This window comes from Carcharodon carcharias, chromosome 3 (assembly GCF_017639515.1).
Source record: "Carcharodon carcharias isolate sCarCar2 chromosome 3, sCarCar2.pri, whole genome shotgun sequence".
Taxonomy (NCBI): Eukaryota; Metazoa; Chordata; class Chondrichthyes; order Lamniformes; family Lamnidae; genus Carcharodon; species Carcharodon carcharias.
Window position 1 is genome coordinate 75,376,040 of NC_054469.1, and position 23,702 is coordinate 75,399,741.

Consider the following 23,702-nt stretch of genomic DNA (forward strand, 5'->3'; position numbering starts at 1 on the left):
GACGCCGGCAAGACTCACATCCGCGTTTTCTGTCAGGAGTATGCGAAGGGGTTGACAAAGAGGCGGAAATCCAGGGTCGAGGAGTTGGAGGAGGAGGTGAGTGACCTGGAGGCACGTCTCCGTCAGCCTGATACTGACCTGGCCCTGTGGTCGGTGTACGACGAGATGAAGGGCGCGCTGCAGGACCTGTAACTCGATGGGTCTCGGGGCACGTTTGTAAGGTCACGGTTCCTCAAGGACCTGGACCGTGGCTCCCCCTTCTACACGCTGGGAAAAAGGCACGGGGTCCATCAGCCGCTTCTTACCCTGCTGGCTGACGATGGATCCCTTGTCTCGGATCTGGAGGGCATCAGGGCCATTGCCAGAGACTATTATACTGCCCTATTCTCTCCGGATCTGTCCAGCGAGGACGCTTGCAGAGTTTTGTGGGAGGACCTGCCGCAGGTCAGCCCGGAGGGCACCGGAAAGCTTGAGTCCCCTATAAGTCTGGGGGAGCTGACCGGCACCCTCGATGGTCTCTCAAGGGGCAAATCCCCGGGACTGGACGGGCTGACCGTGGAGTTCTTCAGGGCGTTCTGGGATGTCCTGGGGGGCGACTTCGCGGGGGTCCTGGGGGAGAGTATTGCTACAGGGGAGATGCCCCTTTCGTTGCGCAGGGCCGTGATTGCCCTGCTGCCGAAGAAGGGGGATCTCCGCCTCCTTAAAAACTGGCGCCCAGACTCCCTCCTCAGCATGGACTTAAAAACTTTGCAAGAGCCATGTCTTCTCAGCTTGGCACCATGCTGGACCATATGATCCACCCTGACCAGTCTTATACTGTCCCGGACCGAACTATATTTGATAACATCCATCTGGTCTGGGACATCATCCACCATTCCCAGAGGGCTGGTCTGTCGAGCGCCTTCCTGTCCCTTGATCAGGAGAAGGCATTTGACAGGGTGGATCACAAATATTTACTCGGAAGCATTCGGGTTCGGGACGCACTTTGTCGCCCAGATCCGACTTCTGTACACTGCCACAGAGTGTCTTGTTAAGGTTAACAGGTCCCTTACAGCGCCCCTTTGCTTTGGGAGATGGGTACGTCAGGCTGCCCCCTGTCTGGCCAGTTGTATTCTATTTGCGTGGAGCCTTTCCTGCGCCTCCTGCGGAGGAGGTTGTCGGGATTGGTTCTGCGCGGGCCGGGCATTGGGGTGGTTCTTTCGGCTTACGCCAATGACGTGCTGCTTATGTTTAGTGACCTGGCTGACCTGCGGAGGATGCGCGAGTGCCAGGAGGTCTACTCTTCCACTTCTTCTGCCAGGATCAACTGGGATAAATGTTCTGGGCTCCTGGTCAGCCCGTGGCAGATGGATCCCCTACCCAAAGAGCTCAGGCCTTTCAGCTGGAGCAGGACCAGCATCCTCTACCTGGGGGTCCATCTCTGCCCTGCTGAGGAATCCTGGCTGGCGAATTGGCAGGAACTGGAGACGAAAGTCACCGCTCGCCTGCGGCGCTGGACAGGACTGCTCCGAGTGCTGTCTTACCGGGGTTGAGTGCTGGTCATAAACCAGCTGATCGCCGCCATGTTGTGGTACTGGCTGGTCACTTTGACCCCTTCCCCGGACTTTGTCGCAAAAAATCCAGAGAATGCTTGTCGACTTCTTCTGGGACAAAAGATTGCACTGGGTCGCTGCTGAGGTTCTGAGTCTCCCGCTTAGGGAGGGCGGTCAGGCGCCAGTGTGCCTACGCACACAGGTGGCGACTTTCCGCCTTCAGACCCTGCATCGATACCTTTATGTTGAGACCCCTCCGAGATGGTTTGCCCTGACGACATATTTCTTCTGCCAGGTGCACAGCCTGAATTATGACGTGCAGCTCCTGTTTATAGAGCAGAGGGGCCTCGGTGGCTCCTCACAGGCATTGCCCGTCTTTTACCAGGACCTGATCAAAGTCTGTAACGTGGTCACCTCGTGACGCAGCTCTCCCCCATCATGAGTTGAGGGTATCGTCAGAGAGTCGCTGCACAGGAATCCGCCCCTCCGTCCTTTTCAGTGGCTGGTGAAAAGGAAGGCTGTGGCTGCCGGGGTGACCAGGATTGCGAATGTGCTGGGTGGTGGAGGAGTGGGCTGGATGCTCCCGCGGGAGTTGGCGCGTCGTGCGTCTGTGTGTGTCCGGCTCACGGCCGATGCCATCCAAGACCTAAGGATGGTCATGCTCGGACCGGACGTAATTTTAGGTCTTGAGGTGGCCCAGGTGCACGGTAGTCTTCCGCCTGAATGTTCCCCTGTTCGGATGGAATTCCGTATTGGCCCCAAGCCCTGAGCCCTCCCTTGAGTGCTGGTGCCCCGCAATATAAGCTGCCTTGGGGACATGCCCTCCGTGTCATTTGGCATGGCGCGGAGAAGTTTTCTGTATGGACTGCTGCTACACACTTTTCATTTTCTCGCCCTCGCCCGCCGCCCGGACATGCCCTGGCGTGCCTTGTTGCCGTCCGGCGGCAGAGGTCTCCGTTGGGAGGCCCTCTATGGAGGTGTCCTCCCCCTTTCCATCGGGGACCTAGGTTGGAGGGTGTTGCACGCAGCAGTCCCCTACAACAGTAGAATGTGTAGGTTCACGGACTCCCAGGACACCTGCCCTTTTTGTGGTCTTGTGGGGTCCGTGGACCATGTCTATATAGGGTGTGGTAGACTGCACTCACTTTTCAGTTACTTGAAAAACCTTTTATTAATGTTTTGTTTGCACTTCAGCCCCACGTTCCTGATCTACGGACGCCGGGAAGGAGGAGGACCTCCTTGTGAACCTGCTCCTGGGCCTGGCCAAGTTGGCCATTAACAAGTCCAGGCAGCGGGCGATCGAGCGGGTCATCCCGCCCGATTGTTTGTCCCTCTTCCGCGACTACGTTCGCGGCCAGGTGTCCCTAGAGAGGGAGTACGTGGTGTCTGCTGGCACTCTCGAGGCCTTCCTTGCTCGGTGGGCACCCCGGGGACTGGGGTGTTTTATCGAGCCCTTTAACCACAATTTGGTTTAATGTTTGTAAGTTTCCTTTAAACTTTGTCCTTGGTTTTACAGCTGACCTGACTTAGGGGCTGTGTTTGCTTTATCCCTTAGTTTAATTGGTTGACTCAAAAGAGTTACATCTTCTTAACCTTCCTAACCATGCCACTATATCTTGGTGCTCCCCTGGCATCTACAGTGGAGGTGGAGGCAGCTTGCTGACTGTGATGATCTTGGTGGGTGTCTGGTGGGTAAGACCTGGAGGGCCCCGGCTTGCTTTCAAGATGCTGCTGGGTGGCAGTGGTGCTCTCCTCGGCCTGTGGAGCTGGAGCTGCTGAGTTCACAGGAAGAGGGAGTCGGATGGGCTGGATACTAGAGCCACCTGGGTGGATGGCCCTGAGGCTTACATCTGCTGGTCCATCTCCCTTTGTGTGCCTGATGGCCCCTGGCTGACTCCTTGAGATGGGGTAACTGGAATGAGATTGAGCTGCCCTGCACCCCTCTTGCAAGCACAATGTTGGAGGCCATCAGAGATGGAGTTCAGCCCACACCGCAGTGCAGGACTAATGTCCTGGACCAAGGTGTCTATGGCTGCCACCATCCAACCAGCATTGACCTCAGTGGATTGAAATACTGGTGCTATTACCTCAGACTAAGGTGTATGGACTCCTCCATTGTGCTTTGCAACCTGAGGAGTGCAGTTGACATCCTGACCTTGCCTTTACAGCTTCAGCAACTGTGACATGATCGAGTCCAGAGCTTGTTATCTGACTTGGACTCAGCAGATTTCTGGTCTCCAGCCGTCTATTGCCGGAAACCTGGGAAGTCCCTGCCTCCACCTGCTGTGGATCAGACAGTGCAATGTGCTCACCAGATTGTGACCTTGAGGCAACCCTAGAACTAGGTCCCACTGATGTGTGTGTCTCTGCGCAGGTGGAGGGTGTGGGTGAGCAGTGTGACATGTCTTCAGTTAGGGTGTAATCTGCTTTTCCTTCTGAGGTGTCTTCGGGGCTTGAGTCAAGGACCTGGCTCATGGATTCCATTGGCTGCTTCCCAGATATGCCTGCGAAGGCAAGGAGAGATAATTAGTGCATGGGAGGGGACTGCGGAACAGGGGAATTCACTCACAGCATGGTTGTCTGACGGATGTTGCACTGCTGGATCCCCACTTGATTGAGCACCTCTCTGTCAGCACAGGAACGGTCCAGATCTTCACTGTCCAGGTGGATGATTTTATTTTCAAAGTCTGTGAGGACTTGATGTCGGCCATTCCTTCACCAGTCTGCAACCTTTCCACTTTGTTGTGTGTCAACTTTTTCTGCATGAATACAGATGGAGAGAGTGTCAGCAGGAAGCCTGCCAGGCCAGATGATAAGGATGCCTGGCATGTGTGGGTGGTGAGTCATGCCAAGGACGGGATGACAACATAATTCACAGGGCATATGAAGGTGTGTGTGAGAGAGTGAATGATGATGTCCCTTGAACTGGCAGTGAGTGAGGGATATCTAATGGGTTTGTGAGTGTTTGAGTTGAGAGTGATGAGAAGAATGACTTACCCTGCCGGAATGGGGAAGATCATTCATCCTCTTTCAGCACTGGGTTGCTTTCCTCTTTTGCAGGGCGTTGGTGCTGACCACCACTGCCACTGCCTCCCATGCTGATTTGGTCACCTTACTTGCTGATCTTCACCCAGAGTAAGGGTAGATGACTTCATGGCGGGCGTCCACTCTGTCCAGTAGGCACACGAGGGAGGTGCTGCTAAATTTGAGGGCAGCATGTTTCCTCCCTTCGGCAGCCATGACTTTCCAGCAGCTTTCGATCCTTTAGAGAGTGCAGAGACGCCCTTTAAATATGACGCCCAGATTATTGAAAGCCTGAGGTGACGGGAGGGCAGGTGAATCAGAGGCCACCCTGCCAGCGATCTGGCATGTTTCCTGTGAATGCATTATTAATGAAATGGGATGTGCCTGGAAGGGGACGATATGGTGTGAAAACCTGCCATTGTGGCCAGCAGGTAAATCGACTTTTTCACGGTCACTACCACACTCAATGCAAATCTGGGACGATTCCGCCCGATATCTACCCCATTCACCCTCTGTTGTTCTTTACTTAGAATTGCATAGAATGCACAGCACACAAACCTCCATTTGGCTCAACTAGCTTGTGCAGGTGTTTCTACTCTACACATGTCTCTTCCCATTTTACCTACCCTATCTCAGCCTTTCACTGAAAATTCCTATTCCCCTATCTCTCATCTACTATCTATTTTTCCTTTGAAAGCATTTAAACTTTTTTCCCAACCACTTCCTGTGGTAGCCAGTTCCATATTCTAACCATTCTCTGAGTAAATATGTTTTTCCTTATTTCCATTTTGGATATATTAGTAATTATCCTATAATAATGACCTCTTGTTTTAAATTTCTCACAGGTGGAAATTTCTCCACAACACTCTGTCCAACCTATTTATAATTTTAAAGACCTGTATTTATTTCAGAGAAATCTTAGATGACACTGTTATTGCAAATAAATGGAGCAGTTCAGAGATATTGCATAATCAGATGATACCCAAAAGACACACTACCCAGGGAGCAGGTTGGGGGTAAGTACAGCTTTGAATCAATGATGTTAGAGACCAGCATTATTCAAAAAATGAGGGATTAACGTCTCTTCAGTTAGGAAATAATAGTTGTCACATCAGGTTGACACCAATCTTCAGGGCTGGAGATTAAACTGACGGACTGATGGACAGTGGATTGGACTATAGCAGGTGACAGCTTTATATTGTGTGCAGTAGTTTACTTACAAGAAGATGACAGCTAAAGTGTAACCTTGAATAGAAATTCCAGCACCTGCAGTGTTTAATTGGATTTAAACACTTGGTTATTTCAAACTGGACTGCCATTAACTCATATGCAACAGGTTTGACTTATGATAAAACACAAGTGGATTAAATGGATCAAATAGCTAAACAAAAGCAGAAATATCAAAAACTTTACCTGGATTGACTTCTCTATAGTTTCCTACACCATATGCATCAACAATGTTCTGAAATCCAGCAGTAAATGTGTTTGTCTTGTTGAAGGTTGGAGGAGTTTGTTTTGTCTCTATTCTGTTCAAAATAGGAGGCATGGTGGAACCGTTCTGGACCTAGATTAACAGAAAAAATGCCCCTGGTACTGTCAATAAACCATACTAATGTCTTGAATATAAATGCGATTGAATGTAGCATTCCTCTGTTACAATATGAATTTAGCATGCTTTTTGATTAAATGTTGCTAATACTTAGGTTTGAAAGAACTTGTGTATTGTCTGAAATTGTCTGACTCACAACAATGTGGCTGGGGAAGGATACTCATCAAACAAAAATAACATATGCTAACAGATGACATGCTGGGAGCATGAGGGCAGGGCGAGGTGGCGGTGGGGTGATGACTTGGTGGTAACATGCGGGAAACCTGGAGGTAAGTGCTGTGCATCTATCAGTGGTTTTTAGTGCAACAATTGCATTTGCGTCTCAATTCCTGGTTTCCTGCCATGAGTGGGCATGATGACTCGCATGAGTCAATCTGAACACCATTTCTTACACCAACATACTTCGCATTGCCCTCTGTAAAAGCACATCTTCACATCCCCACTTGTCCATCCACCATTGATACTCACCCTCATCAACTTTCCCTCACAGCCACCCTCAACAAAAGCTGTCCATTCATCCTTTCAACACATTGCTTTACTCTCACTCATGGGTTTCATCTTCCCATCTTTGGAGGAGAAAAGAGCACAGAACAGCAGGAAGGTGAAGGCGGAGAACTGGAATTGGCCCTCCATCCATTTTGATGCTGACAGCAGGAGAGGAGGAGGCACAGGAGATGAATGGATTCTTGGTAGGGCTAGCCATGGAGATGGGATGCTGGGGGCCCCCCAGCTACCTGATGACAGAATTAAATATCAGACAACTACATGGTATACAACGCTCATGCTAATTTAATGTCAGCAGCAAGTGAAATATGATCCTATGCATAATGATCAGTTAAAATATTCTGGCCTTAACAGTTGTAATTCATGCCTTCAATCTCCCACAGGGATATCAAACATCCTGGTACAAGATGATGAGGACTGCTCAGAGGTCACAAATTCTGAGACTGTACCATCACAGGATTTGTGCAGGCCACACATCAGCTCAGATACTCACACTTCGCTGAGATATAGAGTTAGGATTTTACCTGGTGACTCACACATCACCAGTGAGAAGGAGCAGATGGTGGACACAGGGGCAGCAATGGAGTGTCTGTGTCAAAGACAGCAGGATGCTTCATGCTCTGCACAGCTGGATGCAGATGCTGAACCTTGGGGGTGCTGTTGATAAAGAGGAGACTTTTGCAGCAACAGCAGCAAAGAATGTGTGATGTACTGGCAAGCTTTTTGCTGCTCTGTGCATGCCTGCAGAGAGAGTGGAACAGCTGACAGAAACATGGGTGGCTTAATGCTGTAGGCTTTTGAGATGATGTCTTTGTCCATGGAAAGAGTAGCCACCCACATGGAGCATCGTTCACACTCTGAATGCCACCCAAAATAGGATTGATGAAACCCTAAACTTTTAGCGAAGTTCGGGTGAGCCATGAGAGGGAAGATTGTGAAAAGGGACATTCAAATGGGTACTCCGTTGAAAATATTTCCACTTGTCATCTGTTGCACTCCCCACCCTTCCATCAGTGTCCCATAAACTGCCTCTTGTCCCAGTAGATGAGTCTGCCCCCACAGCTGTAAATGGATCAGTCTTTGGTGAGGTTTTCATACCCATGAAAACACAAAGGAAGTCAGAAAAGAGTATCTTAGCAGTAAGAGCAAGGAACTGAGCAGTCTGCCTCTGCAGTCATAAGATTGTACCACATAGAAGTAGCAGGAAAAGGAAAAGATTTGCAGGTGCACAAGGGTTTGCACATGATTGTGTTACACAATGTTAGATTTGTAAGTTCCTATTTAATTTATGAGCCACATAAATGTTATTTGTTTCATATCTGGCCATTTTTGCTTGCTACCTAGCAAGTGGTCTTTTCACTTTGATAAATGGTAAGACAGGACTTAAAGCTGAGCAATGGATATGTGTGAAAGGGATGCTTTGCTGATTGGAAGACTGTTTTATGTTGGGGGAAGAGTTGGGATTAATATGTGGCTGCCAGATGGATGCATGGGTGCAACCTAATTGAATCTCGCCATTATGAGGGCATCCTTGGATCTGTCCTTTGCTCCTTCTGAAGATCCAGTCCTCACTGCTGTGCTATGTTGTGCAGAGTGTAGCACAAAATGATAATTCTTGACACCCTGGATGATGCATATTGAAATCTGCCTCTAGAACTGTTGAGGCACCTGAAGTACACCATTAATGTGTTGATCGCCTGCTCAATGACACATCTCATTGTCATATGGTTTTGATTGTAGTGTTATTAGATCTCATTGCTTGGATTCCTCACAGATGTCATTAGTCTAATTTTAAGAGGGTAGTCTTGTCTCCAAGCAGCCAGCTGGTAAATTTATTCCGAGGTGTAAAGACCTCAAAGAGGACGGACTGCCACAGGACAAAGGCATCATGGCAGCTGTCTGTGAATCTTGTGCACAGCTGCACATTCATCTTTTTGTGGTTCAGCATCAGTTCTACATTGATAGAATGTAAGTCCTTAAGGTTCACAAACACTTTTTGTTGATTAATGAATGCCTTGATTGTCACATGTGTGGCAACCATTCAGTCTGATTGGCATCATTGGGAGTGAAATGTATACAATTGCTTTCCCAAGCAAACATGGCATTGGTCATCTTTATGAGGAATTTGTGGTAGCCAACTGCAAAATCCTAAAAATGTCTCTTTTAGATTCCTAGAAGGAGTCAGAGGCAACGATGTGGTGAGCGGTGGTCACTTTGACAACCTTATTGATAAAGCACGGCCATCAGGTCCACTTGGCAGTAGGTCTTCATACAACAGATTACAAATGTCTGTCATAACAGGATGCAAGACCCTGAGTCTCCTGAAGCACTGCTGTTAAGGCATATCGAAAAAGCTGATCCTCTGCCTGTACACCCTTTGTTGTGAATATTGCCACTAGTAAGCTGCACTTCTGTGCTCATTCCATCTTTCTTTTGGAGCAGTAGAACTGTGAGGAGAAAGCTGCTGCTACCCCTGCTGGTACAGCTGCTGGTCACCTTGCTGTTGCTCCCCCTGCTGCTGGTCCTCCCTGCCGCTGGTCCCCCTGCTGCTGGTCCTCCCTGCTGCTGGTCCCCCTGCTGCTAGTCTCCTTGCTGCTGGTCCCCCTGCTGTTGCTCCCCCTGCTGCTGGTCCCCCTGCTGCTAGTCTCCTTGCTGCTAGTCTCCTGGCTGCTGGTCCCCTGCTGTTGCTCTCCCTGCCGCTGGTACACCTGCTGCTAGATTCCTTGCTGCTGGTCCCCTGCTATTGCTCTGCCTGCCGCTGGTCCCCCTGCTGCTAGTCTCTTGCTGCTGGTCCCCCTGCTGTTGCTCTCCCTGCTGCTGGTCTTCCGTGCTGCTGGGCCCCCTGCTGTTAGTTTCTTTGCTGTTGCTCTCCCTGCTGTTGCTCTCCCTGCTGCTGGTCTCCTTGCTGCTAGTCCTCTTGCTGCTGGCCCCCTGCTGCTAGTCCCCCTGCTGCTTGTCTTCTTGCTGTTGGTCCTCCTGCTGCTGGTTCCTCCCACCCCTGCTGATGCTCTTCTGGCTGGTTCAGGTACTGTTGCTGCTGCTGGTCAACTTGATCCTTAATGGAGGTCCAAACAAAAACAGCTTAAGAGTCACCCTGCTGAATCTCATACATTCCAGATGGCAAGTTATGATTAGATGCATAAACCTTCGAAGTAGTGAAAGTCATCTTCAAAGTAATAGAAGTAAATTCTCCGAACAAGTACTGTCTTTTCACACAATAAAGGAAATAAACAGATGTGAGTTCTCAGTACTTATGGGAATTTTTATCTGACATTTCTTCAGCTCCTCAATCGTCACTTTGCTTTCGCTGATGAAGTCCAAGAAGCCCAGAGAAGCTGTGTACCCACAGTTATAGTTGAAAACCCCTGTTAAAAAGCTTCTAATGATCAATTAACATATTTAAATTTGCAACTGCCTCTCCTCAGGGGATTGCTCGAATGCCGTCTAATGTGCTGCATTTAATTGCAGAAGTTGGCGAGATGGAACCGGCTTCTTGACGTGCTGTTACTTTCAGCACTTTTAACCCTCACTTGCTCCCAATCCCACCCGTTCTTAGTAGTTATAATTGAGCCCATACAGTGGACTGTACATTCTTATTATCCAAATGAGATTTTATCTTTGCAATGCTGGCAATCTAATGCATACTTTCACTGTCAGAATAGTACTGGACTTACATCAGCAGGAAATAAAACCAATTGGTTAAAAAGTGAATGGTGTTGCAATATTACCATTAGATTCAGAAAGTGGGGGCAGGGTAGGATGATGTCTGTGATTTCTTCACCCATCCTCCCAGCATCAGGCAGATGAAATGATGCTGATGGAATGGGGAACAAAGAGGAAACCAAGGAAAGCCTAATTAAATAGAAAAAGCACAATCAGATGAGGGGCATAGTAGCTAATATAGAAAAAATATAGAAAGAGCTCCCAGAAGGAAAATGTTAAACAATACAAAATGTTCACTGATTGCAAGTTATTTATGCATATAGCAACACTGGAATGTCCTCTTAAAAGATCGATAATTCCAAAACAAAAAGGCTGATTTTGCCTTTCTCTTTTAACTGTATTGGCTGTCCATTTTTCATGAGCTGCTGTTCACATATGTGACTAGAATAAACACAGGATAAGCTGACTGAATAATATTGACTCTGCATCTCAGACTGAGAATTTTATATTTTATACAGCTCTATACAGAACTTAGCATAACCTGCTCTTTCTAAAATAAGCACTCTCCTTCATTTTTTTATGATTATTTTTTCTGTTAAGTTCATTTTCCAACTAGTGGGTGAATTGACAATGACTGTAAATGTGGACTAAAGAATGACTATGTAATTAACCCTCAGTGAAATGATCAATAATTACCCAGCTCTCATTCATTGCAGAATGATTGTTGACAATTATCCCCGCCTCACACAGTACAGAGTGACTATAGAGCATATAGACTATAGAGACTCTAGCTCTCATATGCAGCAGGACGAATATTTATCACCATTCTGGAAGTATACATGACAGGATGATCTTAGTCCATGATTCCTCCCACACTCTACAATGCAGAATAACTATACCTCAATATCCTAAACCTCACACATTACAGAAAGACTAGTCATTTATATCAACCTTCATACATCACAGAATAACTGTAGTCCTTTATATCATCCTTCATACATCACAGAATGACTGTAGTCCTATACATCAGCTCTCATATATTACAGAATGACTGTAGGCATTTATATCAACCTTCATACATTACCAAATGACTGTAGTCCTTTATATCAGCCCTCATACATCACAGAATGACTGTAGCCCTTTATATCAGCCCTCATATATCACAAGATGACTGTACTGTTTTATATCAACCTTCATACATTACTGAATGACTGTAGTCCTTTGTATCAGCTTTCATACATCAAAGAATTATTGTGCTGAGCCATCCAGCTTTCTGTTTTCAGAATTGTAGTTGAACAACGTCTGACATAAAAATGAATCAAATTTCTTCCTACCAAAAATTAACACCTCACACGTATCCAAATTTGAAATTCATTTTCCACTTACACAGACATTTTGCAAGTTTATGAATATTTTCTTGTATGTTGTCATTGTCTACTTTAGTATTATCTATATCCTCTAATTTGGTGACTTCCTCAAATTTTAAAATTGCGCTTCTGATTCCTGAGTCCAAATCATTTATGTAAATTGTGAACAACCCCAGTGACAATTCCTTGGAATGCCATTTTCCATCTTTTGGCAGTCTGAGTGACTACATTTAACTCCTATTTTCTGATCTATAGCCAGCTTACTATTCATTCTACTACTTGCCCCCTGACTCCACATGCACTGATCTTAGTCATGAATCTGCTATGGCGTATCTTAGTGAAGGCCCATTGAAAATCCAAATGTATTGTCTTACTCTTGTCTTCTCTTTCTGTTACTTCTTTAAAATAATAAGGTTGGTCAAGCATTTTGCTTTTGAAATCCATGCTAACTATTGTTTATTATATTTTCAATTTTGATTGATTAATGATTTAGATGAGGGAATTAAATGCAAATTTGCAGATGACACAAAGCTGGGTGGGAGGGGGAGCTGTGAGGAGGATGCGGAGATGCTTCAGTGTGATTTGGACAAGCTGAGTGAGTGGACAAATGCATGGCAGATGCAGTATAATGTGGATAGATGATAGGTTATCCACTTTGGTAGCAAAAACAGGAAGGCAGATTATTGTCTGAATGGCTATAAATTGAGAGAGGGGAATGTGCAACGAGACCTGGGTGTCCTTGTACACCAGTTGCTGAAGGTAAGCATGCAGGTGGTAAAGAAGGCAAATGGTATGTTGGCCTTCATACCCAGAGGATTCGAGTCTTGCTGCAATTGTACAGGGCCTTGGTGAGAATACACCTGGAATACTGTGTGCAGTTTTGGTCTCCTTATCTGAGGAAGGATGTACTTGCTATAGAGGGAGTGCAGCGAAGGTTTACCCAACTAATTCCTGGGATGGCAGGACTGACATATGAGGAGAGATTGAGTCTATTATATTCGCTGGAGTTCAGAAGAATGAGGGGGGATCTCATAGAAACCTATAAAATTCTAACAGGATTAGACAGGGTAGATGCAGGAAGGATGTTCCCGATGGTGGGGGAGTCCAGAACCAGGGATCACAGTCTGAGGATATGGGATAGACCATTTAGGACTGAAATGAGGAGAAATTTCTTCACCCAGAGAATGGTGAGCCTGTGGAATTCGCTACCACAGAAAGTAGTTGAGACAAAAACATTGTATGTTTTCAAGAAGGAGTTAGAAATAGCTCTTGGGGCGAAAGGAATCAAATGGTATGGGGAGAAAGCAGGAGCAGGCTATTAAGTTGGATGATCAGCCATGATCATAATCAATGGCAGAGCAGGCTCGAAGAGCTGAATGGTCTACTCCTGCTCCTAGTTTCTATGTTTCTATAATTACATCCTTTATTAAAGATTTCATTGTTTTTTCTACCACTGATGTTAATCTAACCGTTCTATAATTCCCTGGACTTATTCCATCTCTCTTTATAAATGTTAGTTCAATTAGCAGTCCAACAGTCCTCTGTCACAATTCCCTTTTCTATTATAAAAGCAAAATACTGCAGATACTGGAAATCTGAAACAAAAACAGAAAATGCTGGAAAAACTCAGAGCTCTGAAGAAGGGTCAAATGGACCTGAAACATTGAGCAGAAATTTGCCCTTGATGGCGGGCGGGCCTGACCGACTCGGTGGCGGGCGGGCAGCCGATCGCCGCTGCCAAAACGGGCCCGGCCGCCATTTTACTTAAGGCCTGCCCAGCATGCTGCCCGACAGGAAGCGCCATGCGTTTCCTGTGCGGTCGAGGGGGGGATTCCCCAACTGTGAGAGTGCGCTCTTCCGCGCATGCATACGAAAGAGCACACATCTCCCTGAGGCAAAGTGCTGCCTCAGGGAGATCGCTGAAAGGCAGTGAAACGTTAAAAATAGAAAACTAAAAAAATCATTAATATGTCCCCTTCATTTGAAAATGTCACACAAGATGGGACACGTTAATGAAATACACAAAAACTTTCTTAATTCCGATATCAAACCTCATCCCTCCGCTGGATGAGTTTTGTAAAAAAATCACTTACTCGCCTGCCCGTTGGGCCCGAGTCGAAGTTGGCACAGGCCCAATGGGTCAAAATCCTGGTCAGTTGGTGACTTAATGGCCTTAACAAGGCCTTTAATTAATGGCGGGTGCGCGTCACGCTACATAGCATGCCCACCAACCAAAACATCTCGATGCTGCGCGCTGACGTCAGGACGCTCGCATGACATTTTAAGCGCTGACGTGCGGGCTCTGCCACGAGCACATCAGCCAGAAGATTCAGCCCATTAACTCTGTTTCTATCTCCACAGATGCTGCTAGACCTGCTGAGTTTTTCCAGCATTTTCTGTTTTTGCTCCCTTTTCTAATATCATACATAGATACAATCCATTTGGCCAGGTGTTTTATACCCTTTAAGTTTTATTAGTTTATTAATTATCTCTCTCTATCTTAAATACTATTTTATCTTTTTGATCTGCTTTTCTAATGCCTTGTCCTCCTTGCTAGTTTCCCTGGCCAATACTAGAACCATATGATGGAATCATAGAATGGATACAATATGGAAAGAGGCTATTCTATTCATCGTTTCATTCCAGTTCTCTGCAAGTGCAACTCAACTAGTCTACGCCCTGCCCTTTCCTCGTAGCTCTGCAAATCTTTTCACTTCAGGTTTTATCCAACTCTCTTTTGAAAGCCCTCATTGTATATCAGCCTCCACCATATGCTAAGTGCATTCCAGATCTAAAACAATTCTTGGGTGACAAAGGTACTTTTGCCAATCAACTTAAATCATGGTCCTCTGGTTTTCAGTCCAACTGCCAATAGGAATAGTTTCCCTCAATCAGTATCACCAGTGACAATGGTTCTGGGAAAACTATTAGGCCTAAAGGCTGACAAGTCCCCAGGACAAGATGGTCTGCATCCTAGGATCTTAAAAGAAGTGACTACAGACAGAGTAGAGGCATTGGTTATAATCTTCTAAAATTCTTTAGATTCTGGAAGGATCCCAGCAAATTGGAAAATGGCAAATGTAACACTTGTTTTCAAGAAAGGAGGGAGACAGAAAATTGGAAGCAGTAGACCAGTTAACCTCACATCTGTCACGGGGAAATTGCTAGAATCAATATTAAGGAGGTTATAGCAAGATACTTAGAAAATTATAATCTGAGCAGGCAGAGTCAACATGGCTTTGTGAAGGGGAAATCATGTTTATCTAATTTATTAGAATTTTTTGAGGAAGTAGCAAGCAAGGGGGATAAAGGGGAACCTGTAGATGTGGTGTACTTGGATTTCCCAAAAAGTATTTGTTAAGGTGCCACATCACATTACTACACAAGATAAGAGCTCATGGTGTAGGGGATAACATTTTTGCATGGATAAAGGATTAATTAGCTAATAGGAAGTAGAGAGTAGGGATAAATGAATAATTTTTGATTATCACACAGCTGGAACTCATGGAGTGCTACAGTGATCATTACTGTGGCCTCAACTATTTACAATCTATATCAAGGTCTTGGAGGAAGGGACCAAATATATGGTGGATAAATTTGCCGATGACACCAAGATAAGTGAGAAACTTATTTGTCAAGAGGAGGTAGGGAGTCTGCAAAGGGATAGAGATATATTAAATGAGTGTGCAAAAATCTGGCAGATGGAGTATAATGTGGGAAAATGTGAACTTGTCCACTTTGGCAGGAAGAATAGAAAAGCAATATACTATTTAAATGGAGAGAGATTGAAGAATTTGGTGGTACAGAGGTATCTGGGTGTCCTGGTACATGAATCACGTAAAGTTGGTATGCAGGTATAGCAAGTGATTAGGAAGGCAAGTGGAATGTTGTCATTTATTGCAAGGGGAATGGAATAGAATATAAAAGTAAGGAAGTTTTACTACAGTTGCACAGGGCCTCAAATACCACATCTAGAGTTCTGTGTACAGTTGTAGTCTCCTTATTTGAAAAGAAGATATAATTGCCTTAGAAGAAATTCAGAGAAGGTTAATTCCACTCATTCCTGGAATGAAGGGTTTGTCCAATGAAGAAAGATTGAAAAGGTTAGGCTTACACCCATTGGAGTTTAGAAGAATGAGAGGTGATCTTACTAAAACATGTAAGATGCTGATGTAACTTGACAGGGTGGATACTGAGAGAATGTTTTCTCTTATGGGAGAGACTAGAACTAGGGGACACAGCTTACGAATAAGGGGCCTCCATTTTTCATGGGATGTGGGCATTGCTGGCTATGCCAGCATTTGTTGCCTATCCCTAATTGCGCTTAAGAAGGTGGTGATGAACTGCCTATTTGAACTGCTGCAGTCTATGTGGTGTAGGTACACCTACAGTGCTTTTAGGAAGGGAGTTCCAGGACTTTGACCCAGTGACAGTGAAGGAACGATGATATAGTTCCAAGTCAGGATGGTGTGTGGCTTGGAGGGGAGCTTGTAGGTGGTGGTGTTCTGGGAATCTGCTGCCCTTATCCTTCTAGGTCGTAGGGATCGTGTCTTTGGAAGGTACTGTCAAAGGAGCCCTAGTGCGTTGCTTGTAGATGGTTCACACTGCTGCCACTGCATTGATGGTGGAGGAAGTGAATGTTGACAGTAGTGGATAGTTCTGGAGCACAATCTTTCAGTACTATTGCCGGAATGTTGTCAGGGAAGATGGCCTTTGCAGTATCTCATGCCTTCAGCTGTTTCTTGCTATCATGTGGAGTGAATCAAATTGGTTAAAGACTGGCATCTATGGTGCTGGGAACCTTGGGAGGAGGTTAAGATGGATCATCCACTCATTACTTTGGGCTGAAGATTTTTGAAAATGCTTCAGCCTTACCTTATGCTGAGCTCACTTTTAAGTATGCCTGGTGCTGCTCCTGGCATCTTCTCTTGCACTGCTCATTGATTTTAAGACAGGGATGAGGTGACTTTTTTTCTCTCAGAATGTCATTAGTATCTGGAATTCTCTTCCCCAGAAAGCATTGGAGGCTGGGTCATTGAATTTATTCAAGGCAGAGTTAGATTGATCTTTGAAAGACAAGGAAGTCAAGGGTTAAGGGGGGGCAAAGAGGAACGTGAAGTTGAGATCAGAACCAGGTCTGCCATGATCTTATTGAATGGTGAATCAGGCTCTTAGGGCCAAATGGCGTACTGCTGCTCCTAAGTTCTATGTTCCTATGTTCCTATCTACTCCCTCTTTATTTTGAACACCTTTCCTATCAACCTTCCCTTCTGTAAGAAGAATATCCCCTGCTTCTCCAATTTATCCATGTAACTGAAGTCCTTATCCCTGGAACCAATCACATAAATCTTTTCTGCACCCTCTCTAAAACCTTTGTGTCCTTCCCAAAGTATGGTGCCCAGAATTAGATATCATCCTCCAATTGAGGCTGAATGAGAGTTTTATAAAGGCGTATCATAACTGCTTTACTTTTTTACTCAATAGGCCAGATTTCATGCAAGAGGTAGGAAGGTCGATTCAGGAAACTTCTTGACCCAGCAGATCTGTCTCCTCTAAAAGGCCTCCATTCATCACGTTGTCATTCTGGACAAATGAGTTTGAGATGTAGTCAGGCATCGAAGGAAATGGATGGCGAGGCCAGGAGGCTAAAATGCCTGCATTTCCTTACTGGGATATTGGACCAGTTTTAATGGTGAATATTCTGCCCTTAAACCATCACCCTCCCCCCCCACCCTAACCCCATACCCCCTCCATGCATCCTCCATAGCCACCCACTTTGGGCAAACCTCAGGAGCCATGTCTTTGAAATGCAACTGAAAAAAATTAAAACTTCTAACAATATAATAGAGCTCTTACTCAAACACTTCATTCCGAAAGAAACCTCATTTATAAAACCCATTCAAAAAGCTTAAATCCCCTCAAGTGGTCAATCTGTTGTAAAAACAAACAAGCATCTAGTTCAGTGACTAGATCAAACACACACAATCCTACAATAACCTCCTAAAATTGTTACTCAAAATGTGAACTCACTCTCCTAATGAGATAAATTGATTTGGAGCTTTTGAAACTCAGTCATGCATTCATAATAGGCTCAAGTATAATAACAAACCCTGGGAAATATAAATAATGGAGTCTTTTGAAACTGAGAAAACAATAGCCTTTTTTCCGTAAGCTACAACAGATGTCCTATCAATCAAAGCTGTCCAGGAGAAGGCAGGGCTTTTTTTTCTCTATGTGAAAGCTGCTGAGGTTTCCTTTCATTTTAAAAGGAATATGGGCATTTAAATCACTTCAAATAGTTAAGTAAGAGATCACACGCAGTGTTTTCCTCACTTTTGAATACATAAGAGCACTTTTTCCATTAAAAGTACTCTAATGCATCTCAACCCCTTATATAACTTACAATATAGCAACTAACTATTGAATCTGGAAGAACAAATCTATTTTGTATTCCAAAATCTATCAATGAAATAATTCCAGGAGCAGGTGATTTTGTTTTGTTTCTTCACTTGGAACTGGGATTGCCTCATGTTCACTTCTCCTCTGAGAGGCTGTGAACCACACCTAATTATTGAAGGGACCTGACTCCACTAAAATCGTGAGGAGGTTTAAACTGCCCACCCCTGCATTGGAGCTGGCAAAGGCCAGTGCACTGTGTGAAGGCTGGCTACTACCATGCCAAAGAAAATTGTCGTAAATAGGAATGGGGTGGGAATCCTGGAAACGGATCTCATCTGCTGTTTTTAAAGGGTCCCTGAGTCGTCTAGACTAAACAAAAAACAGGTCAATGGCTTTATCTATATAGCCTTGGGTCCCATATGTCTTTTTAACCACTTATTCAACCTGCCCTGCCACCTTCAACATTTTGTGTATATATAACCCCTCACTCCGATCAATGGTTTGTTTCATCTGTGCTTGATTATGTTAGTCTGGTAACTGATCCTTGTATACTTACTTGATTGCTTAAGCTTGTGGGTGGAGCTAGTGAGTTAAGTTCTGACGCCAAAGTGGGAATGTTCCAGAAAGGATCTGGGCTCTAAGCTGTGAACATGAGTGTTGGAAATCCTGTACGTTCTGAGATATTTTAAAGCTCTGTAAACAAACTGTTTGGATTTAAAACTAGAGTCATCTCTGCATTGCGCTGAGATAAATAAGAGGATAAATAAGATATACAGAAAATTGCTGAATATATAACACCCGCAAGTCTCCCTCTTCGTGTACCTCCTTTAAAAAGGTGCCCTTTATTTTATATTGCCGTTCCTTATTCTTCCTCCCAAATTGTATTACATCACGCTTCTTTGTATTAAATTTAATCTGCCACGCGCCTTGCACATTTCACTGACCTGCCTCTGTTCTCGAGTGCTGGATTTTCTATCCAGGGTTGGGAACCAACCCAGATGAATTCTGGTTCCTAACCCCTTGCCCAAGCTGTGTTGCTATTGTGACACTGTTTTAAATTTAAATGGCCTAATTGGCCAGCAGCAAAGGCGGGGGTATCCATGTTGGGGGCTGCCTTGTTGATTTAAGCAGACAGCTCCTGAGAAAGCCAGGAGGTCAAAACCAGCCATGTACAACAATGTTTGATGCAGTGTTCTTAGCCCCTCAGATTTCAACTCAAAGCAACTGCAGAGAAAATTACCAAGCCCTGCAGCAAGCCTGACAACTGCAATAACATGCACAAGACTGTTTGGGATAAAATTTTAAAATTCCAAACTCTAACAGAAACGCCTCCTTAACACCTCCTTAAGGAGCTCACAGGGCCATTAATTGATGGTGAAAGCATACCCCATTCCCTCCCCACCTCTGGCTCTTTGAAAATTCAAAATTGTCCCAGAGGTGTCAGCATTCTGATATAACCTCAGGGACTACGATTTTCAAAGTCTGCTTGCATCAGGTCCTGATCCAGTAACCTTTTGAAAATCCCAGCCTTAGATTCTAATACTATTCTCCTCACAGTTCATGATACTTCCAAGTTTTGTGCCATCTGCAAACTTTAAATTTATGCCCAGCACACACAAGCCTAGGTCGTTAATATACTAAGGCAAAGTAATTGTTCAATATTTCTGCCATTTTGCTGCCATTATCTGTAAGTTTTATCTTGTGCATCCCTTGGTGGCCCCATCCCTATTCTGAATTTTCTTTCATTATTTATACATCTGTAGATCATCATTTCTTTTTATGTTCCTTAGTAATTTAGTTTTGTGGATCCTCTTTGCCTTCCTAATCACAACCCTTTGAGGGAAGAAGTTTCACCTTATCTCAGGTCTAAATGGTTGACTATCTTGAGACTATAAGCTTTATTTCTTGACTCTCCAATGAAGGAGAACATCCTCCCTGACACAAATTCTGTCAAACATTCAAAGAATTGTATACATTTAAATGTGATCACCTATCAAACTCCTCTTCTCAGCCTCTCCTCAAAGGACAGACTTCCCAAACCTAGTGAACCTTTGTTGCAGCTGCCCCTAACCTGGAGACAAGTAACTCCTTCTTTATGTAAGGAAATCAAACTGTATATGGTACTCCAGGTATGGTCTCACCAAAGCCCTGTATAATTTCAGCAAGATTTCCTTACCCTTATACTGTAAACCCTATCCATTACAGGCCCCATTAGTATCTCTCCTCTTAACCTTTCCCATTATCATTCTTATTAGGTAGCATTAAACCTTGGTATTCTTCTTGAACACAGGCTGATGCTTCTCCACATCTACTATCACCAAAAACACTTTCTTCAACTTGTAAAGCAACACTTTTATTGGTCCCACCTCTCTCCCCAGTTCTGCTGAGACTATAATCCATGATTTTATCATCTGAATACTGAAATTCTCCAAAACTCTCAAAGTCACAAAGCTACAGATGTCTACAGCACAGAAAAAGACCCTTCAGCCCATCGAGTCTGCACCAGCCAAGCAAGTACCTAACGATTCTAATCCCATTTTCCAGCACTAAGCTGATTGTGCCATGGCATTGCAAGTGCACATCCAAATGCTTCTTAAATGTTGTGACGGTTTCTGCCTCTACCACTCTTTCAGGCAGTGAGTTCCAGATTCCCACCACCCTCTGGGTGGAAAAATTCTTCCTCACATCCCCTCTAAACATCCTGCCCCTTATATTAAATCTATGCCCCCTGGTTATTGATCCCTCCACCAAGGGGAAAAGTTCCTTCCTGTTTACCCTATCTATGCCCCTCATAATTTTATATACCTCAATCATATCCCCCCTCAATCTCCTCTGCTCCAGGGAAAATAACCCCAGTCTATCCAATCTTTCCTCATAACTAAAACTCTCCAGCCCAGGCAACATCCTGGTAAATCTCTTCTGCACTCTCTCTAGCACAATCACATCCTTCTTATAGTGTGGATTCCAGAACTGCATGCAATACTCTAGCTGTGGCCTAACCAGTCATAGCTAGTTATTCCCTGTTTCAATCTTTCATAAACTGCAGCCATGCCCTTACCTGCTCAAACCTTTAACTTACATCTGCTATGCTCCATTAATTCTCCGTGTCCTTCAAATCAAAATGAAAGTCTTTGTCCTTAACTTCAAAAGCTTCATGGCCAAGCACCAAAGCCTGCTTCAAAGAAACATGTACACTTTGTTCCTGCAGCATTGAATTACCGCTCATCCTCTGCCCACTCCAACATTTGTGACCATTCTTTCAACCACTGTTCACTTGCACTCTAAAGCTCCTTCAGAAATTCCCTATTAACTCCTCCTTTCCTTCTTTTAAAAACCTTTGTCCAATACTGGTCTTTTGACTACCATCCCATATGCCACCTGTTGTACACATATCCTTCTCCACTCTGTGAAGCACTTTGTGCTGTTTATCAAATGTGAGGAATTCTTATTGTTCCTTTGTCACAAAATTCATATTTTTCATAGTATTATTGTGGGATATTGTAAAGTAGGCATGTATATGTGTGTGTGTTTGTGTGTGTGTTTAATTAAATTAGAGATGGATAAACTGCAAGGTTGAAATTATCAAAAATTTTGGTGTAAAAATGTAATAATGAGTGAGCTAGGGTAAAGCCAGCAGATAGGATGTGAATGAAATTTCCATTTTTAGATAAGAGGAAAAGTTACTGGATTTTCAAAGAGACATGATAAGGTATTCACGACTGGCAAGATAAATAAAGCAAGATTATTCTGTTGATTTTTCCAAAAAGTGCTGACCAGAATGATAACATAAAATATTTTTATATTATGGGAAAAGTAAATTCCAAAGACACGGGGGAACAATGGGATTTACAAAGCAAAGAAGGAGAAATATATTTAAAGAAGGATGGGTGGCCGTGTGGATGTGGCCATGTGAGATCTGAAAGGTACACCTTGTGAAACGGACTGGGGAAATGCCTCCAGCCACTTTGCAGAAGCCTGCTGATCCAGGAACCAAAGGTGTGTTAAAAGCCCTTGGAATTGCACTGTCGAGTATGTGCTTGTGGTAACCTTGCTGGATTGTCTCTATAAATTTAAAATCTATTTTGAACTGTTGCCTTAAAGGGGGTGTGTAGTTGGGAATTTGGTTAATTAGGAATTTTGGGAATTGTTATAATATTAAGTAGTTGTGTAACTGTGATCTTGTTTGTGTGTTTTATTCTTTTCTTTTGTTAATATATGTTTTAATTTAATTTTTAAAATCTCTAAAGGGATTAGTGGACTCATTACTTCTGAATTCAGTGCACAAACCTTCTCGTAATAAATACAAATTGTAAAACTGTTGTGATAGTTTGACCAAGATTCCCTTGTGAATTTGTTCAGCCTGGCAAACACACCTGTCATATCATAACAAAACTGGGGGCTCTTTGCGGGATTTTTGAAATTCCTTGATTGGCTTGGAGTTGGTGAATCATAAGGCAATGAATACGAGAAGAACATTGAATTCAGGAGTTGATATTGAGGGATTTTAAAGTGGTGAGATTGCAAATAAGGCTTTAACCATGGCTAAGACTTTTTTGGCAGTAGAAGATATAATGCTGATTGGTTTACAAGAAGTAACTAAGGGGAGAATTTTCTCCCCGTTGGGGGGATTGGGTGGGAGTGGGCGAGCGTGCAGCCGATCGCTGCTTGTGATCAGCTGGGTGCCGCCATTTTGCGTGAGCGGGCCAATTAAGGCCCGCCCAGCATGACGTGCACACGGAAGCTCTGAGTGCTCCCTGTGTGGGCAGGGGTGGGGGGGAAGGGGGGGTGCGGGGAGTAAGCTGAGTCAGTGCCTGCGCTCTTTCATGCATGCCCACGAAAAAGTGCAAAAATCTCCCTGAGGCACAGAGCTGCCTCAGGGAGAAGAGTGTGATTTTTAAAAATTTTAATAAAGAAGAAAAAAAAAATTTTAAGACATGTCCCCTCACGTGACAGTGTCACTGAACTTTAATGAAAAAATTATTTATTTTATAAACCCTTCATGAAACCTCATCCCGCTCATGTATGAGGTTTCATGATAAATGCGAAGGCCGCCTGGCCTCTTTGCCTTCCCGCCAACCTTAAGGTTGGACAGGCAGCTCAATTAATTACTTTAATTAGTTTTTAATTGGCCATAATAGGCCTTTGACAGTTCGGTGGGCGCTCAGCCAACTCTGCTGTGCGCCCGCTGAACTGAGGATCAGAATGATATGCGGTGACATCGGGATGCATACCCAACATCACTGTGTGTCATTTTATGCGCCAGCGAGTGGGGCTTGCCCCCGCTTGGCAACCCGAAGATTCTGCCCTAAGGGCCAGTTAATAGAATTGGTGTATAAGTTGCAGCTAGGTTTAATCACAGGGGCAAAGAATTGAAGTAATAGTGCAGCATTTGAAATTGGAAGGGATACCTAAAACTAGTGAGTCACAGCTGGAGGTAGTGAGACTTCAGTTACAAATGAAGAATCTTGAACTTGAACAAGCACAGGAAATTAAAGAACTTGAATTGGAGGGAAAAGAAAAAGAAAGAGAAAGAGAATTGGAATTAAAAAGGCTAGCAGAAAAGGAAATAGAACGAGCATTTCGAAGGGAATTGGAGAAGTTAGC

At 44.5% G+C, this 23,702-nt stretch overlaps 1 protein-coding gene across 1 annotated transcript in view; it reads right to left on the minus strand.

The window, feature by feature from the left end:
- LOC121276012 (V-type proton ATPase 116 kDa subunit a1-like) overlaps positions 1 to 23,702 on the minus strand; it is a 230,788-nt gene that overhangs the window by 115,733 nt on the left and 91,353 nt on the right. The window contains exon 10 of the mRNA XM_041183957.1: positions 5,970 to 6,120. Coding sequence (XP_041039891.1) covers positions 5,970 to 6,120 — 151 coding nt within the window. The remainder of the gene's footprint in view (positions 1 to 5,969; positions 6,121 to 23,702) is intronic.